The sequence below is a fragment of the Cebus imitator genome, unplaced genomic scaffold (genome assembly GCF_001604975.1).
Source record: "Cebus imitator isolate Cc_AM_T3 unplaced genomic scaffold, Cebus_imitator-1.0 Scaffold655, whole genome shotgun sequence".
NCBI classification, from domain to species: Eukaryota; Metazoa; Chordata; class Mammalia; order Primates; family Cebidae; genus Cebus; species Cebus imitator.
In genome coordinates, this window is record NW_016107970.1 from 744,054 (window position 1) to 759,677 (window position 15,624).

General features: G+C 51.6%; 1 protein-coding gene across 6 annotated transcripts in view; it reads left to right on the top strand.

Moving 5' to 3' along the window:
* ATOH8 (atonal bHLH transcription factor 8) overlaps positions 1-15,624 on the top strand; it is a 63,866-nt gene that overhangs the window by 27,175 nt on the left and 21,067 nt on the right. For 2 of the 6 annotated variants that reach the window (XR_005198235.1, XR_001821553.2), the window contains exon 3: positions 6,368-6,437. The exons of 1 other annotated variant lie outside the window; for it this stretch is intronic. Coding sequence is in view for 2 of the 5 variants with exons in the window: in XM_037734690.1 (XP_037590618.1) it covers positions 33-122 (90 nt within the window). In the remaining 3 variants the exon portion in view is untranslated. Of the gene's footprint in view, positions 1-32; positions 846-6,367; positions 10,770-13,269; positions 13,525-15,624 lie in introns of those variants that run through there. 3 more of the 6 variants (XR_001821554.2, XM_037734690.1, XM_017517994.2) reach the window with 3 other exon arrangements.

Here is a 15,624-nt window from a genome sequence, read left to right on the forward strand (position 1 = left end):
GACATGAGCAGGCCCTGATTGTCCCTGACTAGGGAGGCAGCAAGGACTCAACTGACAATCCACCGCCCCGGCCCTGCACGTGTGGAACCTACATTCTAATGGGTGGAAGTAACTCCAAGTAAGGCCCTGCAGCACTGTGGTGTGCATGGTAGGTGCTCAATAAATGCTAGCCTAGAATACCCGGGACCCAGCACCACCTCTAGCATCTCAGCACAGGAAGGGCCCCCCCAGGCTACCTGCTCTCATCCTCAATATTGTCTGATGTAACAATTGTTTCTTACTGATAGGAAAGTTCTGCACGGCCTTGACTGACTCTGAGGTTTGAACACGTATGTTGGCCTCAGTGAAGGGGGAGTTGGACCGCTAGTTCTACCTTGCTCCTGACCCGGGGAGCTGGGGCCTGTGGGGCAGCTGTCTGCCCAGCACAGCTGAGGCCTGTGCCAGTCCCCTTCTCTCTGATGAGCAGCCTTGAGAAATATAGAAAGGACTGGGTGGAATCCACAGTAGTGGCCGGGAACAGTGGTCCTCAGCTTTCCCCTAGAATTAGAATGTAAGCTGCTCCAGGGCAGGGCCTCTAACTCTGTGCCTGGCACAGAGCTAGCCCTTATTGGGAAGTAATACATCTTTGCTGAATAAATGACTTTTTCCTCCCCATTCTTGGCCCCTAGGCCAACTGTCCTGGCTCACTAAAGGGTCTGGCCATAACTGAACTCTTAGACACCCAGGACCTTGAAGGGCCCTCCCAGCCTGGACACAGCACTATCCTCAATTCATGCCATGTTCCCGCCCCTGGCAAATAGCAGCCAACTACAACTGCTCATAAATTTCCTGCCCGTCACCCATGGCGCCCAGGCCAGGCGGGCAGGAGGTGCTGGGGGCTGACTGGCCCATACCTGCGTCTGGGTCCCTGGGGAGCATGGAGGCCAGAAGCCCAAGCCTTGTGCCTGTGTCCAGAATAACCTCTGCAAAGCCTAGCCCTTGGAGAAGATGTGAAAACAGATTTTTCAAACGCAAGGATGTCTAGGCTTGAGCGTTAAAGAAACCACCAACGCAGCTTATGGTGTGGCTTGTACAGTGTAATTCCACTTTTCATAAAATACTGTATTTGAGTACGCATACCCGTGGGAATAGCATATAGGACAGCAGTCACCCAAATGTTATGAGTGGTTTGCTCTCAGTGGAGAGATTAAGGTCACTGAAGTGATTTTCTTTCTGTTCACTTTTCTGTACTTTCTTTCCCTCTTTTCTGAGGCAGAGCATTTTAGGGGGCTGAGGCAGGTGGACCACTTGAGGTCAGGAGTTCAAGACCAGCCTGGCCACCATGGTGAAACCCCATCTGTACTAAAAATGCAAAAATTAACCAAGTGTGATTACACATGCTTGTAATCCCAGCTACTTGGGAGGCTGAGTCAAGAATCGCTTGAACCTAGGAGGTGAAGGTTACTCGTGAGCCAAGATCACGCCACTGCACTCCAGCCTGGGCAACAGAGCAAGACTCTGATAATAAATAAATAAATAAATAAACAAACAAATAAATAAATAAAGGCGAGGAAACTGACCAGGCGTGGTGGCTCACATCTCTAATTCTAGCACTTCAGGAGGCTGAGGCGGGAAGGATCACTTGAGCCCCAAAGTTTGAGACCAGCCTGGGCAACAAAATGAGACTTCGTTGATAGAAGATAAAAAAAAACTAACCAGGTGTGGTGGCGCGAGCCTGTGGTCCCCAGTATACAGGAAGCTGATTGGGGAGAATCACCTGAGCAGTGAGCCTTGTTTACACCACTGCATTCCAACCTGGGCAACAGAGCAAGACCCTGTCTCAAAAAAAAAAAAAAAAAATGAGGAAGCTGAGGCTTGGAGAGTTTAAGCATCCTGCTCAGGGACCCCCAGCTGACTTTAGGGCCAAGATGAGCCCCAGTAAAAATCAAGAGCAGCATTCAGAGGCAAACATGAAACCCCCCTTCCAGCCCACATACTGGTGTACTTAAAAGTGAAAGGCAAACTATCCTTTTAATTTCAAAATAACATTTGAACTCTGACTGCCCTTTTTAGGAAAGACAAATTTAAAAAAAAGGCAGAATTCAACCCTGTTGGAGGCTTTTCCCCTTCTGCATGTAGAAGGCTGTATCCAAATTGCTTAAATACAAAAAAAAAAAAAGTGTATAATTTGAAATAGTGGAAAATGGTTAAGTAGGTAAAGTGAACAAGGCAGATAAAATTGTTTTTTTAAATGCTCCAAAGTGGTGAGAATTACCCTGCAGTGCACAGAAGTGATCAGGAGAGGAGAACAGTGCATTTAGAGCCAGAGACAAGCTTAGTAAGCCCAGGAAGTATAATTAGAAAATTTTTTTTAAAGTGGAAATGAACAAAAGCATAAAGGATGCTAAATTTTTCCAGGGTTTCATAACAATTATCACAACTTCCCCTAAAGTATAGATAGACATATTTACAAATATGCTCAATATTACATTTAAAACAGGAGAAATATTTTGCAATACATAAAAGCCACAGTGAGTAAAATACCTGTGACAGGAAGTAGCTGTGATTGAGTCAACCAGTATTTATTTGTTGTTGTCGTTTTGAAACGGAGTCTCACTCTGACACCCAGGTTGGAGTGCAGTGGCATCTCAACTCATTGCAACCTCTGCCTCCTGAGTTCAAGAGCTCCTCCTACCTCAGCCTCCCAAGTAGCTGGGATTACAAATGTGCACCACCATACCAGGCTAATTTTTGTATTTTTAGTAGAGATGGGGTTTTGCCATGTTGGCCAGGCTGGTCTCGAACTCCTGACCTCAAGAGATTTTCCCACCTCAGCCTTCCAAAGTGCTGGAATTATAGGTGTAAGCCACCATGCCTGGCCCAATATTTACTGAGATACTGCTGTGTGTTAGACACTGTTCTGGGCATTGGAGCCACAACAGCAAACAAAACTGGCCACATCCTTGCCCTTGTGGAGCTGACATTCTGACCACCACCAAGCAAACAGATAAAAAGATGCTTTCTGCCTGTGATGAATGGTCCCACTTGGCCATCTGACCAAATCACCTCGCTCTGACTTAGCATGTTGGACCAGCTAAGAGGGACCTGTGAGACTATCTCATCTAGTCATTCTCAGGGTTAATTTTAGCAGCAGAACCTGTTGTTTAAAGGACATCTTCTGTGGTGGCAGGGGCTCTGAGGACAGTGAGCCAGGGAGTAAGCTGGACCTACAGCCTTGGCTGGCAGCAGAAACACAAAAAACCACAAAGGGCCAGAGCTAGGGGGAATGTAAGCTCTGGCACTGTGACCCTCACACGGGACACAGGATGTTGCCAGGCGTTCCAATGAAAAGGGGTTCTGTGGTGTGGTGGTCATAGTGGGGATGCTTGCTGTTCTCCATATTTGCAATTATACACCCCCACATGCACGCTCCTACACACATAGCCCCTTATGAAGAGGTATCATTGGTATATCTCAGCCATAGCCGATTGGTCCAGGGGAAGGAATCGGACCTAGGCTGGACCAATGGGCATCCTCCGCTGGGTGTTGGGAATTGGCGTGCTGGGAGACCAGGCTAGTCAGTACCCAGGGAGGAAGGCAGATACCTGCAAGTGGCTGCTATTAGCAGGCATCTAGAGGGCAGCCACAGACTGCCCTTTGCTGTCTTTCCTGATACCTTTCCCCTGGTCTCTGTGAAATGCCCTTTTGTAGCTTTAAATGGCCTTCCCTTTCCTGGAGGGTTGAAGTGAGTTTCTGCCCATCACCATGCAGTAGCAATTACATGGTCAAATCAGTTGGGGAGGCTGGCTGCAGTGACTCGTGCCTGTAACTTTTGGGAGGCCAAGGCAGGGGGATTACGTCCCGGAGTTCAAGATCAGCCTGGGCAACATAGTGAGACCTTGTCTCTATAAAAAAATTAGCTGGGCATGGTGGTGCATGCCTGTAGTCCCAGCTCCTTGGGAGGCTGAGGCAGGAAGATCACTTGAGCCCAGAAGGTCAAGGCTGCAGTGAGCCGGGATCACACCACTGCACTCAGCCTAAGTGATAAAGTGAGACCCTGTTTCAAAAAAAGAAAAAGAGTCAGCTGGGAAACTGGGTCATTAAAGCCACACACATTTCTTCACTGCAGGACTTTTCAGAGCCTTTGTGCTAATATACATAAGTGACTTTCCAAGCTGGGGCCAAGGTATGTGGTGTTTCCCAAACTCATGAATACCTCACATAGCTGGGGTTCCACAGAACATATTTTGGGCAATGCTAATCTACCTCTCTCCCCTCACTGTACAAGTGAGGAAATTAAAGCACAGAGTGGGAGAGTGAACTACCCAAGGTCACACGGCTGCTTAATTGCAGAGAAAGTCCTGGCACCTGAGGCCTCCCAGTGTTCTTCCCATTATATCTCTGTGAACATAAGACTTCCTAGGATGGATGACGTATGTGGATTCCTGGCAGAAGTAGTGGTGGTCCAGTGTAGACACCAGGAAAAGGCTGGGGTCATGAATTGAAGGTCAGACCTTGGTGAGAGAAACCCCTGTCTCCTTTAATCTTCGATGGCAGCCATGGCTTCAGCAGGGACTGATAACCAATAGAGGGCTTGGGACTGGCCCCAGGCTGCCCCAACTGCTTTTACAGCATGCCCAGGAGGACGGCTCCAGCCAATCCAGCCTCCGCTCCTTCCTCAGGCCACGAGCAGACTGAACAGAGAAAAACTTTTTCTGCCCATGGCAGAGCTGGCCCAGGCAGCCCGCTCCGGGATGACGTGGGCTGTAAATCACCCCATGGACCACAGACTCAGTGCCATCCCCACGGGTTTCCTTTCCGCTTCTTAATCCTCCTCCTCAGACTCTGTAACACAAAGCAGATTCCTGCTGGGGCCAGCCATGCACAGTGGGCTTGGAGAATGTGAGCTTGGGATTTACCACATCAAGATGCTCCCGCCTCTCACTTTTCCTTTTCTTCCTCCTGAACCGCTATTAGCTGGAGAGCACTCCCTCCCTCTGGCCCGGCTCCCTCGCCCTCCTTGGACCCCACTTCAGCCTTGCCCCAGCCTTGTGTCTTGGCCGGCAGCCCCAGCCCACAGGGCTCACCAGGGCCTGTGGTTAGCAGGCCCTCCAACGTCGTGGTTTGGCTCCATCCCGGCTCCCCAAGCCTCCGTCTCGGCGAAAGCAACCTCTGTGGCAGGATGAACACTGCCGCTCTGGATTCAAATCCTGCTGCTGGCAACTTCTAGCACTTCCTTCTCGGAGCCTGGGATTGCTCACTCGTGAGACGGGGGAATGAGAATGCTCCCTGGCAGGTCGGAGGTGCCTGACAGATGTTTGCTTTAAAAATAACTACTTATTAATAGCTGTTGGTTGAGGGTTGGAGCACGAATCAAAAGGGTGTTTGGAGGAGTGTGCTGTACCAGGGTCAGGGATTTTGTTATTTTTCATTCTGGGTGGATCTGGAGGTCTCACAGAGCCTCCCCACCAGCTCTTAACTCCCCAGAGACTAAAACTCCCAGCCCACATGACCTTTCCCCCTCTCCCAGCCCTTCCTGGTAGCCAGTTACACTCTCTGCTCAGAGCACCAAGTTCAGCTGCCGGAATGAGGATTGCACAGATCAGAGTTTCAGGGAACTTAAACTGTCTAACCCAGCAGTTTTCCAACTGTGCTCCTTAGCACCCCGATTCTCACACATGTCCCAGGCTCTCTGTTGGGAGGAATGCAACAGGTCTCTGCGTCCCCTCCCTCTGTGTCCGCTGATTCTGCTGCACCAAATTGACTGAACCATGTTTTCTGTGTTAGCACTTCATGTACTTCATTCTCCTGCTTAAAAGGAGCTTGAAAATCATTGATCTGCTGCAGCCATGTCATTTTACATCTGAGGACACTGACGCCTAGTGAAGTCAAGTGACTAGTCTTGGGTCACCCAGCTGGCAGGTGAATGTGCTACCACTAGAGTGGGCCTTGTGACTCCCAGGGCAGTGCAAGGAAGCCACAGACGGCCATTCCAGTGGGGCTGAGCCTACAGAGGAGCCCACCACCCCAGGGTGGGGATGGGCCTGACACTGAGACCCCTTAGAAGGGTGGCCCTGTGGATTGTAGTGTCAGTCCCAGGTGTTCCCGAGCTTCCAGCGGCCCGGCTCCCGATACCCACTGTGGTCCTCTTCTTTCCCCAGACCAACCGCAACACAGGGGCTCTGAAATGCAGCACTGAGGAGGAGGCGGGAGTGTGGGCTCTGGAGGCAGCCAGGCCTGGTTTGAATCCTGGCTCTTCCACTTATCAAACCCTTCAAGGTAGAGGCCCCTGCCAGGAGGATTCAATGAGGGGACATTCTGCAAGCGTCTGGAAATAGGAACCAGGTGGAGTAAGGGCAGCTTTCTAATGGCTGCTCATGTCTTTCAGGAGTGACTGGCTACAGGCGAGACCGAGGCCACCGCTGTGGGCCCTCCTACCCATCAGGCCTGAGGACAAGGTGAGCTTGACAGTCCAGCCTGGTGGTGTTCTCCAAGATGCCGCCAGACGCCCTGCCCACAGCCTCTCAGAGTAGACCTGGAGCACGCCTGCCCCCCTCTCTCCTCTGCCCCCACCTAGCCACTCCGAGGCTGCTTCGCACCTTGCCCTCTGCCTGGTGGGGAGGGGAGAGGTCAGCCCCCTACTCACTGAGAGCCCAAGGCCCACTGTCCAGCTGCGGAAGCTCATTGCCAAAGATTCGACAGAGACACCGAAGGAAATGGGGTGACGAAGCCCCATAGTGAAAAGCCACACCGTTGCTCTGTGACTTTTGCTCCTCCTGTTGCCTGAGTCCCATCTCAAGCCAAAGACGAGTCAGCGGTTCTGCTAGGAACTCCTGGAAGGGATGGGCATTTGGTGACCCCCAGGGACACTCTCTCCACAGGGCCTTGCTCTGGCTGAGTGTAAGACAAGCCTTGGGGGCTGAGAGAGGGAGGCTGGGGTGCCTGAGCAGGGCCGGGAGTGGGGCCTGAGATCCCTGCCCGCTCTCTGCCCTTCATTGGCTGCCCAGGCCGCTGGCCCCAGTTGCCAGTGTCCCCTGGGTCCAGGCTCCTTGAGCCCTGAGCATCACCAGAAGGGAGTAAGTGGGGAGAGAAGCAATATTACCGGCTCCCCTACGCCAGGGCTTGTCCCAGGGCAGGTACCTATGGGTCTCTGCTCCTCCAACCAGCCTCTCCTCACTGTGACCACCCCGATGGGGGCCCATCCCAGGCAGCCAGCACCATGGGCGGCTCCTGCTATGGACAGAAAGAGAGTTTCTCTCTTGTTCAGCCTGCCCGTGGCCTGAGGACGGAGTGGGGGCTGGGCTAGCTGGAGCTGTCCTGCTGGGCAAGGTGGCTCCCCACTTGGAGGCTGGCGGTCTGTCTGTTACAGGGTGTGCAGGGGCAGAGGAGGAAGGGACCAGGGGACTGGGCCAGTATGGGGGGGACAGTGGGCGTGTTCAAAGCCAACGCCCGCTCCTTCCTTGTGCTCAAAAGGCCAAAGCTGTTCACGTCTGTGCTCAACCATCTGCTTCAAATTGAAGTAAAAGCCCCAAAATGTCAAGAAAATACTTGTGTGGAGTGGACTCTGTGGGTGACCAGGACTTTGGCCGGTCATCGGCTGGGGTGTGTGAGGGAGGGGGTTGGTCTCTACCTCCAGGTTGAGAGCCTTTCAGGAGCAGACACTGTACAGGTGAGAGTGTGTGTGTCTGTGTGAGTGTGTGTGTGTGTCTGTGTGGAAGTGGGTAGAGGGCGGCTTCCGCAGTAGTCTCAGCCTGGACTAGTGACCAGGAGGTCTGGTCAGAAACACATGAGGAGCCCTCTCTGTCAGCATTGCACTTAATCTGTACCATGGATTTATGAGATGAAGGCCCCTATTATTCACCCCATTTCACGGATGAGGAAACCGAGGCCTCAAGGAGACAGGGCCAGTTGGTGACAGAGCTAGTTGTTGAGTCAGGATGGCCTCACTCCAAATCCTGTGCTCTCAAACCCTTTCCAGCAGCGCCCCCAGTCCCAGCCCAAAGTCTCTGTGTGGCCTTGTCACATGGCTTCACCTCATTGGGCCTAAGATAGGCACAATAAAGGCCCATTGGGACCGGGAGAAGGGGTGATAAGAAATAGGAGAGCACTGTCAAGGCAGAAGGGACAGGGCTGCCCAAGAAAAGGGGGAAAGGAGGGGACTGGAGACTGCAGCCATGCAGGACACAGTTTGTCCCTTGGTTTCACCTGTGTCACTTTCTCGTCTCTGCTGCTCAGATTCCTGGGCTGGGGTGGGGTCGGCTGCAGGAAGCCCCCCTTGCACTAGTGTTTCCCAGGCTGCCTCTTTACCAAGGACCACAGTGTGTGGGCTGTCCTGGATCCCTGGGCTGGCGCAGAAACAGGGGACCCAGGTGGCCCTGAGCACTCCACAGAGCAAAGGTGCTCTGGAAGCCGACTGGACAGAGCGGGTGTGGAATGGGGTCAGGAGGGTCCTTTAGGAAGGTTCAACCACCCTGTGACCCCGGCAAGATAACAGCACTGCTCTGTTGTCCTAAGGAAGCAGGACATGTGGATTGGCCAGCATCAAATTGTTGACATAAAGGACCATTTCTGTTACCAAAGGGTATGGAGTGTACCCCCATTCTGCTGCTAAGGAAGCAGACCCATGGCCTTACTACCCAGGGACAGCCCATCCCCCACCTCCCATCTCCCTCCTGCATATGGTCTTCATTACATTCCTTTCATTCTGAAGCATCACTGATGGCCAGCTGTCTGTCAGACACGAAGATAGGCGTGCCATCATGGAGCTCCAGGTTCTGTAGGGGGGTAGGGGGGTGGGACAGACAGGTAGACAAGCAAATAATTATGATTGCTGTTGGACGGCTAAGGTATTGTCAGGAGTTTCAGGAAAGAAAGAACTAACTCCCAGGGAGGCTCTCAGGAAGGATTTTCCTGGAAAATAGCCATGGGACTTGGGTCTTAAATAAGGTGAATAGAAGCTTTCCGAGAAGGGGAATAGAAGGGCTTTCTACGCAGAGGAGCATCAGCCCTGGCAGGACGTTGGAATCACCCGAGGAGATTATTAAATATTTGTATTGATGGCCCAAATTTCATCTTCAGAAATTCTGATGTATTGGTCTGGGGTGTGGCCTGGTCTTTTACGAGCTCCTCAGGTGATCTTAATGTGCAGGCAAGGTTGAAGCCGTTAGTCTAAGTGGGCTCTGGTCTACAGCAAGAAAGTGACTTAGAGCACCGATTTGGGAGACAGGCTGTGGATGGACGCGTGTGTGTACACATATGTATATGTGTGGATGACTGAAAGTCCATGCTCTCCTCTCCTTTCCTAGCCTCCTCTCCAGCACAGCAACCTGTGTTTGCACACACATGCACACTCCCTCTCCTGTGCACATGCACACCCACACATATACTCGTGTACATTTCCAGAAAATGGAATTCTATTTCAGATAGATTCAGACTCCACTGGCAGTCATAAACAGTTTTATGCAACAGCCATGCAAGAAGACCCTCAGCAAAATATAAATGGTGAGGAGCTGCCCTCACGGGGCCCTGTGAAAGCCCTTTGCAGTCTGGTCTTGGGTTTGTGGTCAGAGTCACCTGCGAATCTGTTTGTAGCACACTCTCCTTGCCCTGTTGTCTGCTCTGGGTCACCAGGCACAGGCCATAAAGGGATGAGGGGACCCTTTCCAGGGGCCCACAAGATCGTCCTGGGTGAGTCTGCATGAAGCCCCACGTGTGCACACGCATCTTCATGTGTGTGTGTGCCAGGCTCCTGCTCTCTGCAGGACAAAACCAGAAAGAACGGCTCTGGGAGTTGGAGATCTCAGCTCACAGACCAAGCTTTGCAAGACTCTCCAAAGACTCTGCCTTCAGGTTGTGTGCTGCTTCCTGTGTCTTGCCTGAGGCTGTCCCAGAAAAGAGGGTTAAGTTCTGGAGATGAGGTTCTGAGCAAGTGTCCGCCTCTCCACGCTACACTCCTTCCTGTCTCCATGGCCACACCCTTCATGGCCCTGTGCCATCCTCTTTTATTCTGGATTTCTCGACCTCCACCAAACTCCCCTTCCTCACCGCGAGTGGAGGCATGAGTAGGCAGGTCCCAGGGGCCAGACACTGGGTAGCATTGCCATGTGTGGGGACTGTGTTGGAAACTGCAGGTAGAAGCAGAGCCCCTCTCTGCTCAAGAGCTTGCTGGCGAGCCTGGACAGAGGCACAGGGACAGCTAATTAGGGTAAGATAGGGACCACACTGTGGTCAGCCATGGGAAGCCGGCTAGTGGGGTGGTGTTGGGGCTACATTTGCATCCTTCCTATGCTGCTTCCTGAGACACAAACTGGTCGTTGCCAGCAGCCTAGGAAAACATCAAGACTCAGACATCTCCAAGGACACCCTTTGAGTGTATCTGTACCATTGCTCTTGTCTTGCCCTCTTGCTGTCCCCCACCTTCACAGCTGCTTTCTGTTTCCTGGTTCCAGGAAGATAGTGGGGCAGAGGGTCCCTGCTTTGTGGGGAGGGGCTGGCTTCACCTTTACCCCTGGGATTTTTGCCCTCACAAGTGCCTCCCTTTGGGTGACCTGGACCCCAGACAAACTATGCCTGCCTCCCTGAAGCCAGGCACCCTGAGTAACTTAGATTGACAAACAGTGACAGCATTTTACAGAACTGTGGGCACGTGTCTAATATCAGATGGTACTATGAATTCCTGGAGAGCAAAGTTTGGATCTATTTCAACCCCCAATCCTTGAAAGGGCCTTGCAAAGTGTTTATATTGGTTTCTTTGTTGAATGAATGAATAAAACATGGAAAATGTGGTAATTAACTCATTTTTGTTTTCTTCCTTCCACAAATAACTCCCAAGCATCTAATTTGTTCAAGACTGGGAGGAAACAGGACCCAGACCAGGTGGTCTTCTATAAGGCTTCAGAGAGGCTTGAAGGGAGAGGGGCTTAGAGCTGAGAGAAGCCTGGCCTTGGACCTTTTTCCTCTTTATGTGGCCAAGCCTTTGTGAACTGAGCTAAGAGGACAGCATCATAGCAGACATGCTGGCACACGGGCACTGAATGAACAGTTGCTGAATGTGTGGATGAATGAACGAAGGCCACCAAGCCTCCTTACAGCCCCACCTCAGACATCACTAATCAACAGTGGCTTTTTTCTCCAGGGATTCCCACACTGCCTGAACTCTGCTCCAGACAATGTTCCAAGCAGTTACTACTAATCAATCGGAGAGATGAGCTCTCTCTGCCGCCCTGGTCCTGTGGCCTCCCTGGAGCGGGCCAGCCTCCTCAGGCCACCCCAGCATGGCGTGTTTGAGGTTTTGGCAAGAGTTCACCTTTGCTCCTGCTCACAGACTATGTGGCTGCCTCCTTACTGGCTTCCCTGTCATGGCCCGTCCCTTCCGACCCTGCCTCTGCCATGGCTGATACAGGTTTATTTCCAAAGTTCCTCCTTGGGCCCATTGCCTCCTAACTACAGCCCAGGCTCTTGTTGCCCAGGCTGGAGTACAGTGGTGTGATCTCAGCTCACCACCATCTCCGTCTCCCGGGTTCAAGAGATTCTCCTGCTTCAGCCTCCCAAGTAGCTGGGATTACAGGCATGCACCACCACTCCCAGCTATTATTTTTTTTATTTTTTGTATTTTTAGTAGAGATGGAGTTTCACCATGTTGATCAGCCCGCCTCCGCCTCATCAAGTGCTGGAATTACAGGCGTGAGCCACCGTGCCTGGCCAGCTCAGGCTCTTAGCTGCTTATCACGATGGTCTTCTGTGCCCTCCAGATCTACAACATCTCCCTCTCACCACCGTGTCTGGGCATGCCCCCAGCTTGGCCATCTGAGGGTGGTGGCCCAGTCCCATCCCAAGGTATCATTAGCAGCCCCTCTCTCTCAGTCCTGACCCTGTTTCCTTCTCTCTGGCTCTCCATGAAATAGGATTCTTTCTGAACTTAATGTTTGCTGCAATGGAAACAGTTCCTTTTTGTCCTAATGTTCCCCAGCGTTGTATCCCACCTGGCGCCTGGGTCCCCAGGGAACTCTAGTTCTTTCAATCCCAGAACCTGGGCAGACAAGAGAGGCCCTACTTAACCCGACAGCAATGACCTACGTTGCTACCCTCCTGCCCTCGGGGCTCATCTTTCCTTTTCCCATATAAATAAAAACATCTCCACTCATGTGCCATGTTCAGTGGGAAGCCAGCCCGGCATTGCCCGTGTCTCTGAGGATTATCGGGGGACTTACATCCCTGGCTTTGATCTTTGGGGCCCGCTGAATTCATCTCTCACTCAGTGGCTCCTGTGGCTGCTTCCTTCTCTCTACCTTGAGGCCCTCAAGGGAACATAGACACCTTTCCTCGATTTCTCCAAAACATCCCTCACCCAAGGCAGTAGTGTGGAGAGGAATGATTTTTTTTCTTTCCTGATAAATTTTTTAAAATGCTTACACTCATAAAAAAACTAACAGGACCTTGCCTTTTGCTTCCTAACGTATGCAGCTAATTTCATGTATTTTTGACAGGTTCATCATGTTTCTGGCAGTTATAAGTTTTTTTCCCCTCTGGCTTCACTCCCTGGTGCTACATTTCTGGGCTGTGACTCACCCAAGCTTGTCCCACAGCTGGCACTTAAATCTTGTCTTTTTTCTTCATTCTAACATCCTCCCTGCCCCCTCCATGCCCATCACCACCAATATGGTGGCTAATGGATAGACCATGAACAAATACAGCAGCTGGTGAGGGCACTCACCCGCCCCGGCTGAGCAAGTATCCAGGGTCTCACCTCTGGGAGAAAAGATGCACCGCCCTGGACCAGCCAGCCTCTCCTGGGCCTCTCCTGTCACCAAGTCTTGTCCAAAGGCAGCAGATGGGCCACGCAGTGGGGAGCAAGGCCAGGACAGAGGCTGCCCTCTCTCCAAGAAACGAGCAGAGCCAAGCCCGTGCCCCCAACCACCTCCAAAGCCATCTGGTTCACAGGCAACAAGCTTTCATCATCTGGGATTTCATTCCCAGCACCACAACCAGAAGTTTCTAGAGAATTCCCCTCTGGCAGACACACACATGCACACCACGCACACACACACGCACACACACACACACACACACACACATTTTATTTCTTTTTTTAATAAGCAACTCAAAAATGTTTCCAAATCCCAGGAAAGGAATCTCCATTTTTGGAGGAGAAAATAGAACAAAAACAGCACGTTTTTATTTATTTATTTATTTATTTTTGGTATGCTTTGAGATGGCTACACTGACCTTCATTTCCTAAATAAAAATCAGGACAAGAGGTTTGAGGAAGATTTAAGTGCTTTTTCTGCACAGGTCCTGGTGTGAGAGACAGCCTGGAAAGCCAAATACTGTAATCTGGGGAGCAGCCCTAAGATGAATAACATTAGGCTATGTAAGAACCACTGATTCAATGATCCTGTCCATTGAGGACCACAAGGTAATATATCCTTTTCCTAAAGGCACTGAAAAGTCCTGCAGTAGAAACACTCATTTAACTTTTTGAACTCAGTGCCTCTCAAACTTATATGAACACTTATCCTTTAAAAAGAAATTTATTATGGTAAAATACACATAGCATAATATTGAGCATTTTAACCATTAAGTGGACGGTTCAGTGGCATTAAATACATTCATAATGTGTGCAACCATTACCATTATCCGTATCCCAAATGTTTTCATCATTGCCAACAAAAACTCTGCACCTGATAAACAATAACTCTACCTCCTCCCCTCCCCCACCCTGATAAACTCTATTCTACTTCCTGTCTCTACGAACTTGCTTATTCTATGTACTTCATATAAGTGGAATCACACAATATTTGTCCTTCTCTGTTGACTTATTTCATTCACTATGCGTAATGTTTTCAACGTCCATCCTCGTGTTGGCATGTGTCAGAGTTTCATTGCTTTTCGTGGCTGAACAATGCTCCATTATGTGGATAGACCACATCTGTGTTGATGGAGAATGCTTACCCTTTATTTCAGGGACCAATCTCTCATGGAACATCAAGAAAGTTCCCCAGAACACAGTTTGGGCACGGTTGTCTTTTGGAGCCACTAGAATGTTGGGATTTGGAACCGGCCAGGGTGTTCATGTTCTTGCCCACATGTTTGCTCCAGGCACTGACAGAGCCTTCGGTTAGCTCAGTCTCCAATCTTAAGGCAAAGACTGAAGCCCAGAGTGGGGAAGCTGTCTTGGAAGTACCCAGGGAGCGGTGGTCAGTGGTCAGCCCTGGGGGCAAAGCAGGGGCCAGCCTTGTTCTCTAAACCCACAGGATGCTTGGTCCTGCTGGGAAGGCTGACAGCTCAGTATCGCTGCCATCTGTCAGGGCTGCCTTCCCTGGTTTTGAGGACAGGGCTGGACAGGAGCCAAGTTTGAAGGGAGCAGTTGCCTGGAGGCCCTGGCCCCTTTTTGGCAGCCTCACGGGTCCTGTTCCTACAAGGAGCTGGACACGCTGTTCTGAACAACTGCCCCTGCCCCTCCCTGTCAGCACCTCCCACAGAGACCCCTTTCTAGCAGGCAGACATGCTGGGGATTAATGAATTAGGGGCCCAGAACCCCAGTTCAGGCAAGAGAGGAGACACCCAGAGTTGTGCCTCCAGTGACACAGGGACAACATGGACCTCTCTGGTAACCCGAAGCCCTGGGCTCCAGCTTGGCCTGATCCTCCGCTCCGTGCCCGTAACTTCTGAGGTCGCTCCTGGCTCGGCAGTCTCCCATGCGGGCCTCACACTGCCTTGTCCTCCCCCAATGCTGGCATTCAGGGTCAGATGAAAACTCCCTTCGCTGGCTCCACTGCCCCACCTGGAGACCAAGGGCCCACGCTGTTCTTGCTGGAACAGCTGTACTTCTCCTCTTGAGAGATTTTCTTTTGAGCCAGAGAATTATTTGAAAGAGAAGAGACCTTCCAGAATTGTTAAACAAAACAACACAACAGAGCATCTCTAGACAAATTACAAATAAACTGGGTTCGCGCTTCAAATCTGGATAAAGCTCCTCTCCCCAGACCTCAAACCTGTTGCTCAAGTAAAGCTTCTTTGACCTTGGACCAGACCTCCCTGTGCGGGGGCCTCCCAGGTCATCTCCTCTCACCGCTGTGGCCAGGTTCCTTGCATCTCCATCTGTCTTCCCGGCTCCGCTGTGCACTCCTGGAAGACGGCGAGTGTGTCTGGTCATCTCCTCAGGGCAGAACGGCCCTCAGGACCTGCATTGATGCAGTGCTGCCCGCCTGGCTAGGAAAGCTTTTCGCGATTCTCTGCCCTGGTGAGGGGCTGCAGGGTCCTGCCCACCCCAGTGCAGCCCAGTCCAGCCCTCAGGTAATCCAGCAGAACCCAGCGGAGAGTCAGGTGTGGGAGGCAAGTCTGAAATAGGATGAATGCTCTTGAACTCAGTGCACGAAATGACTAAGAAGCTGGAGCCAAACGGAGCGCACAGTGAGGGGACGTCCGAGAAGCACCACGAGTCTCCAGCCCGAAGCCACTCAGAGGGACTGAAATGAATGTCTCGTGCACACAGCAAGGTGGCAGTGCCTGTTCCTCCCAGGGCCCGTCTGCAGCCCCCAGCCCCAGGTCCTGAGCCTCCCTTGAGGCCTGCCTCCCCGCAGAGCTTTGTCATTCTCTCCAGCTGAGCCAGGCCTGTCATCAGGACCCCCTTTCCTCTCCACAGAG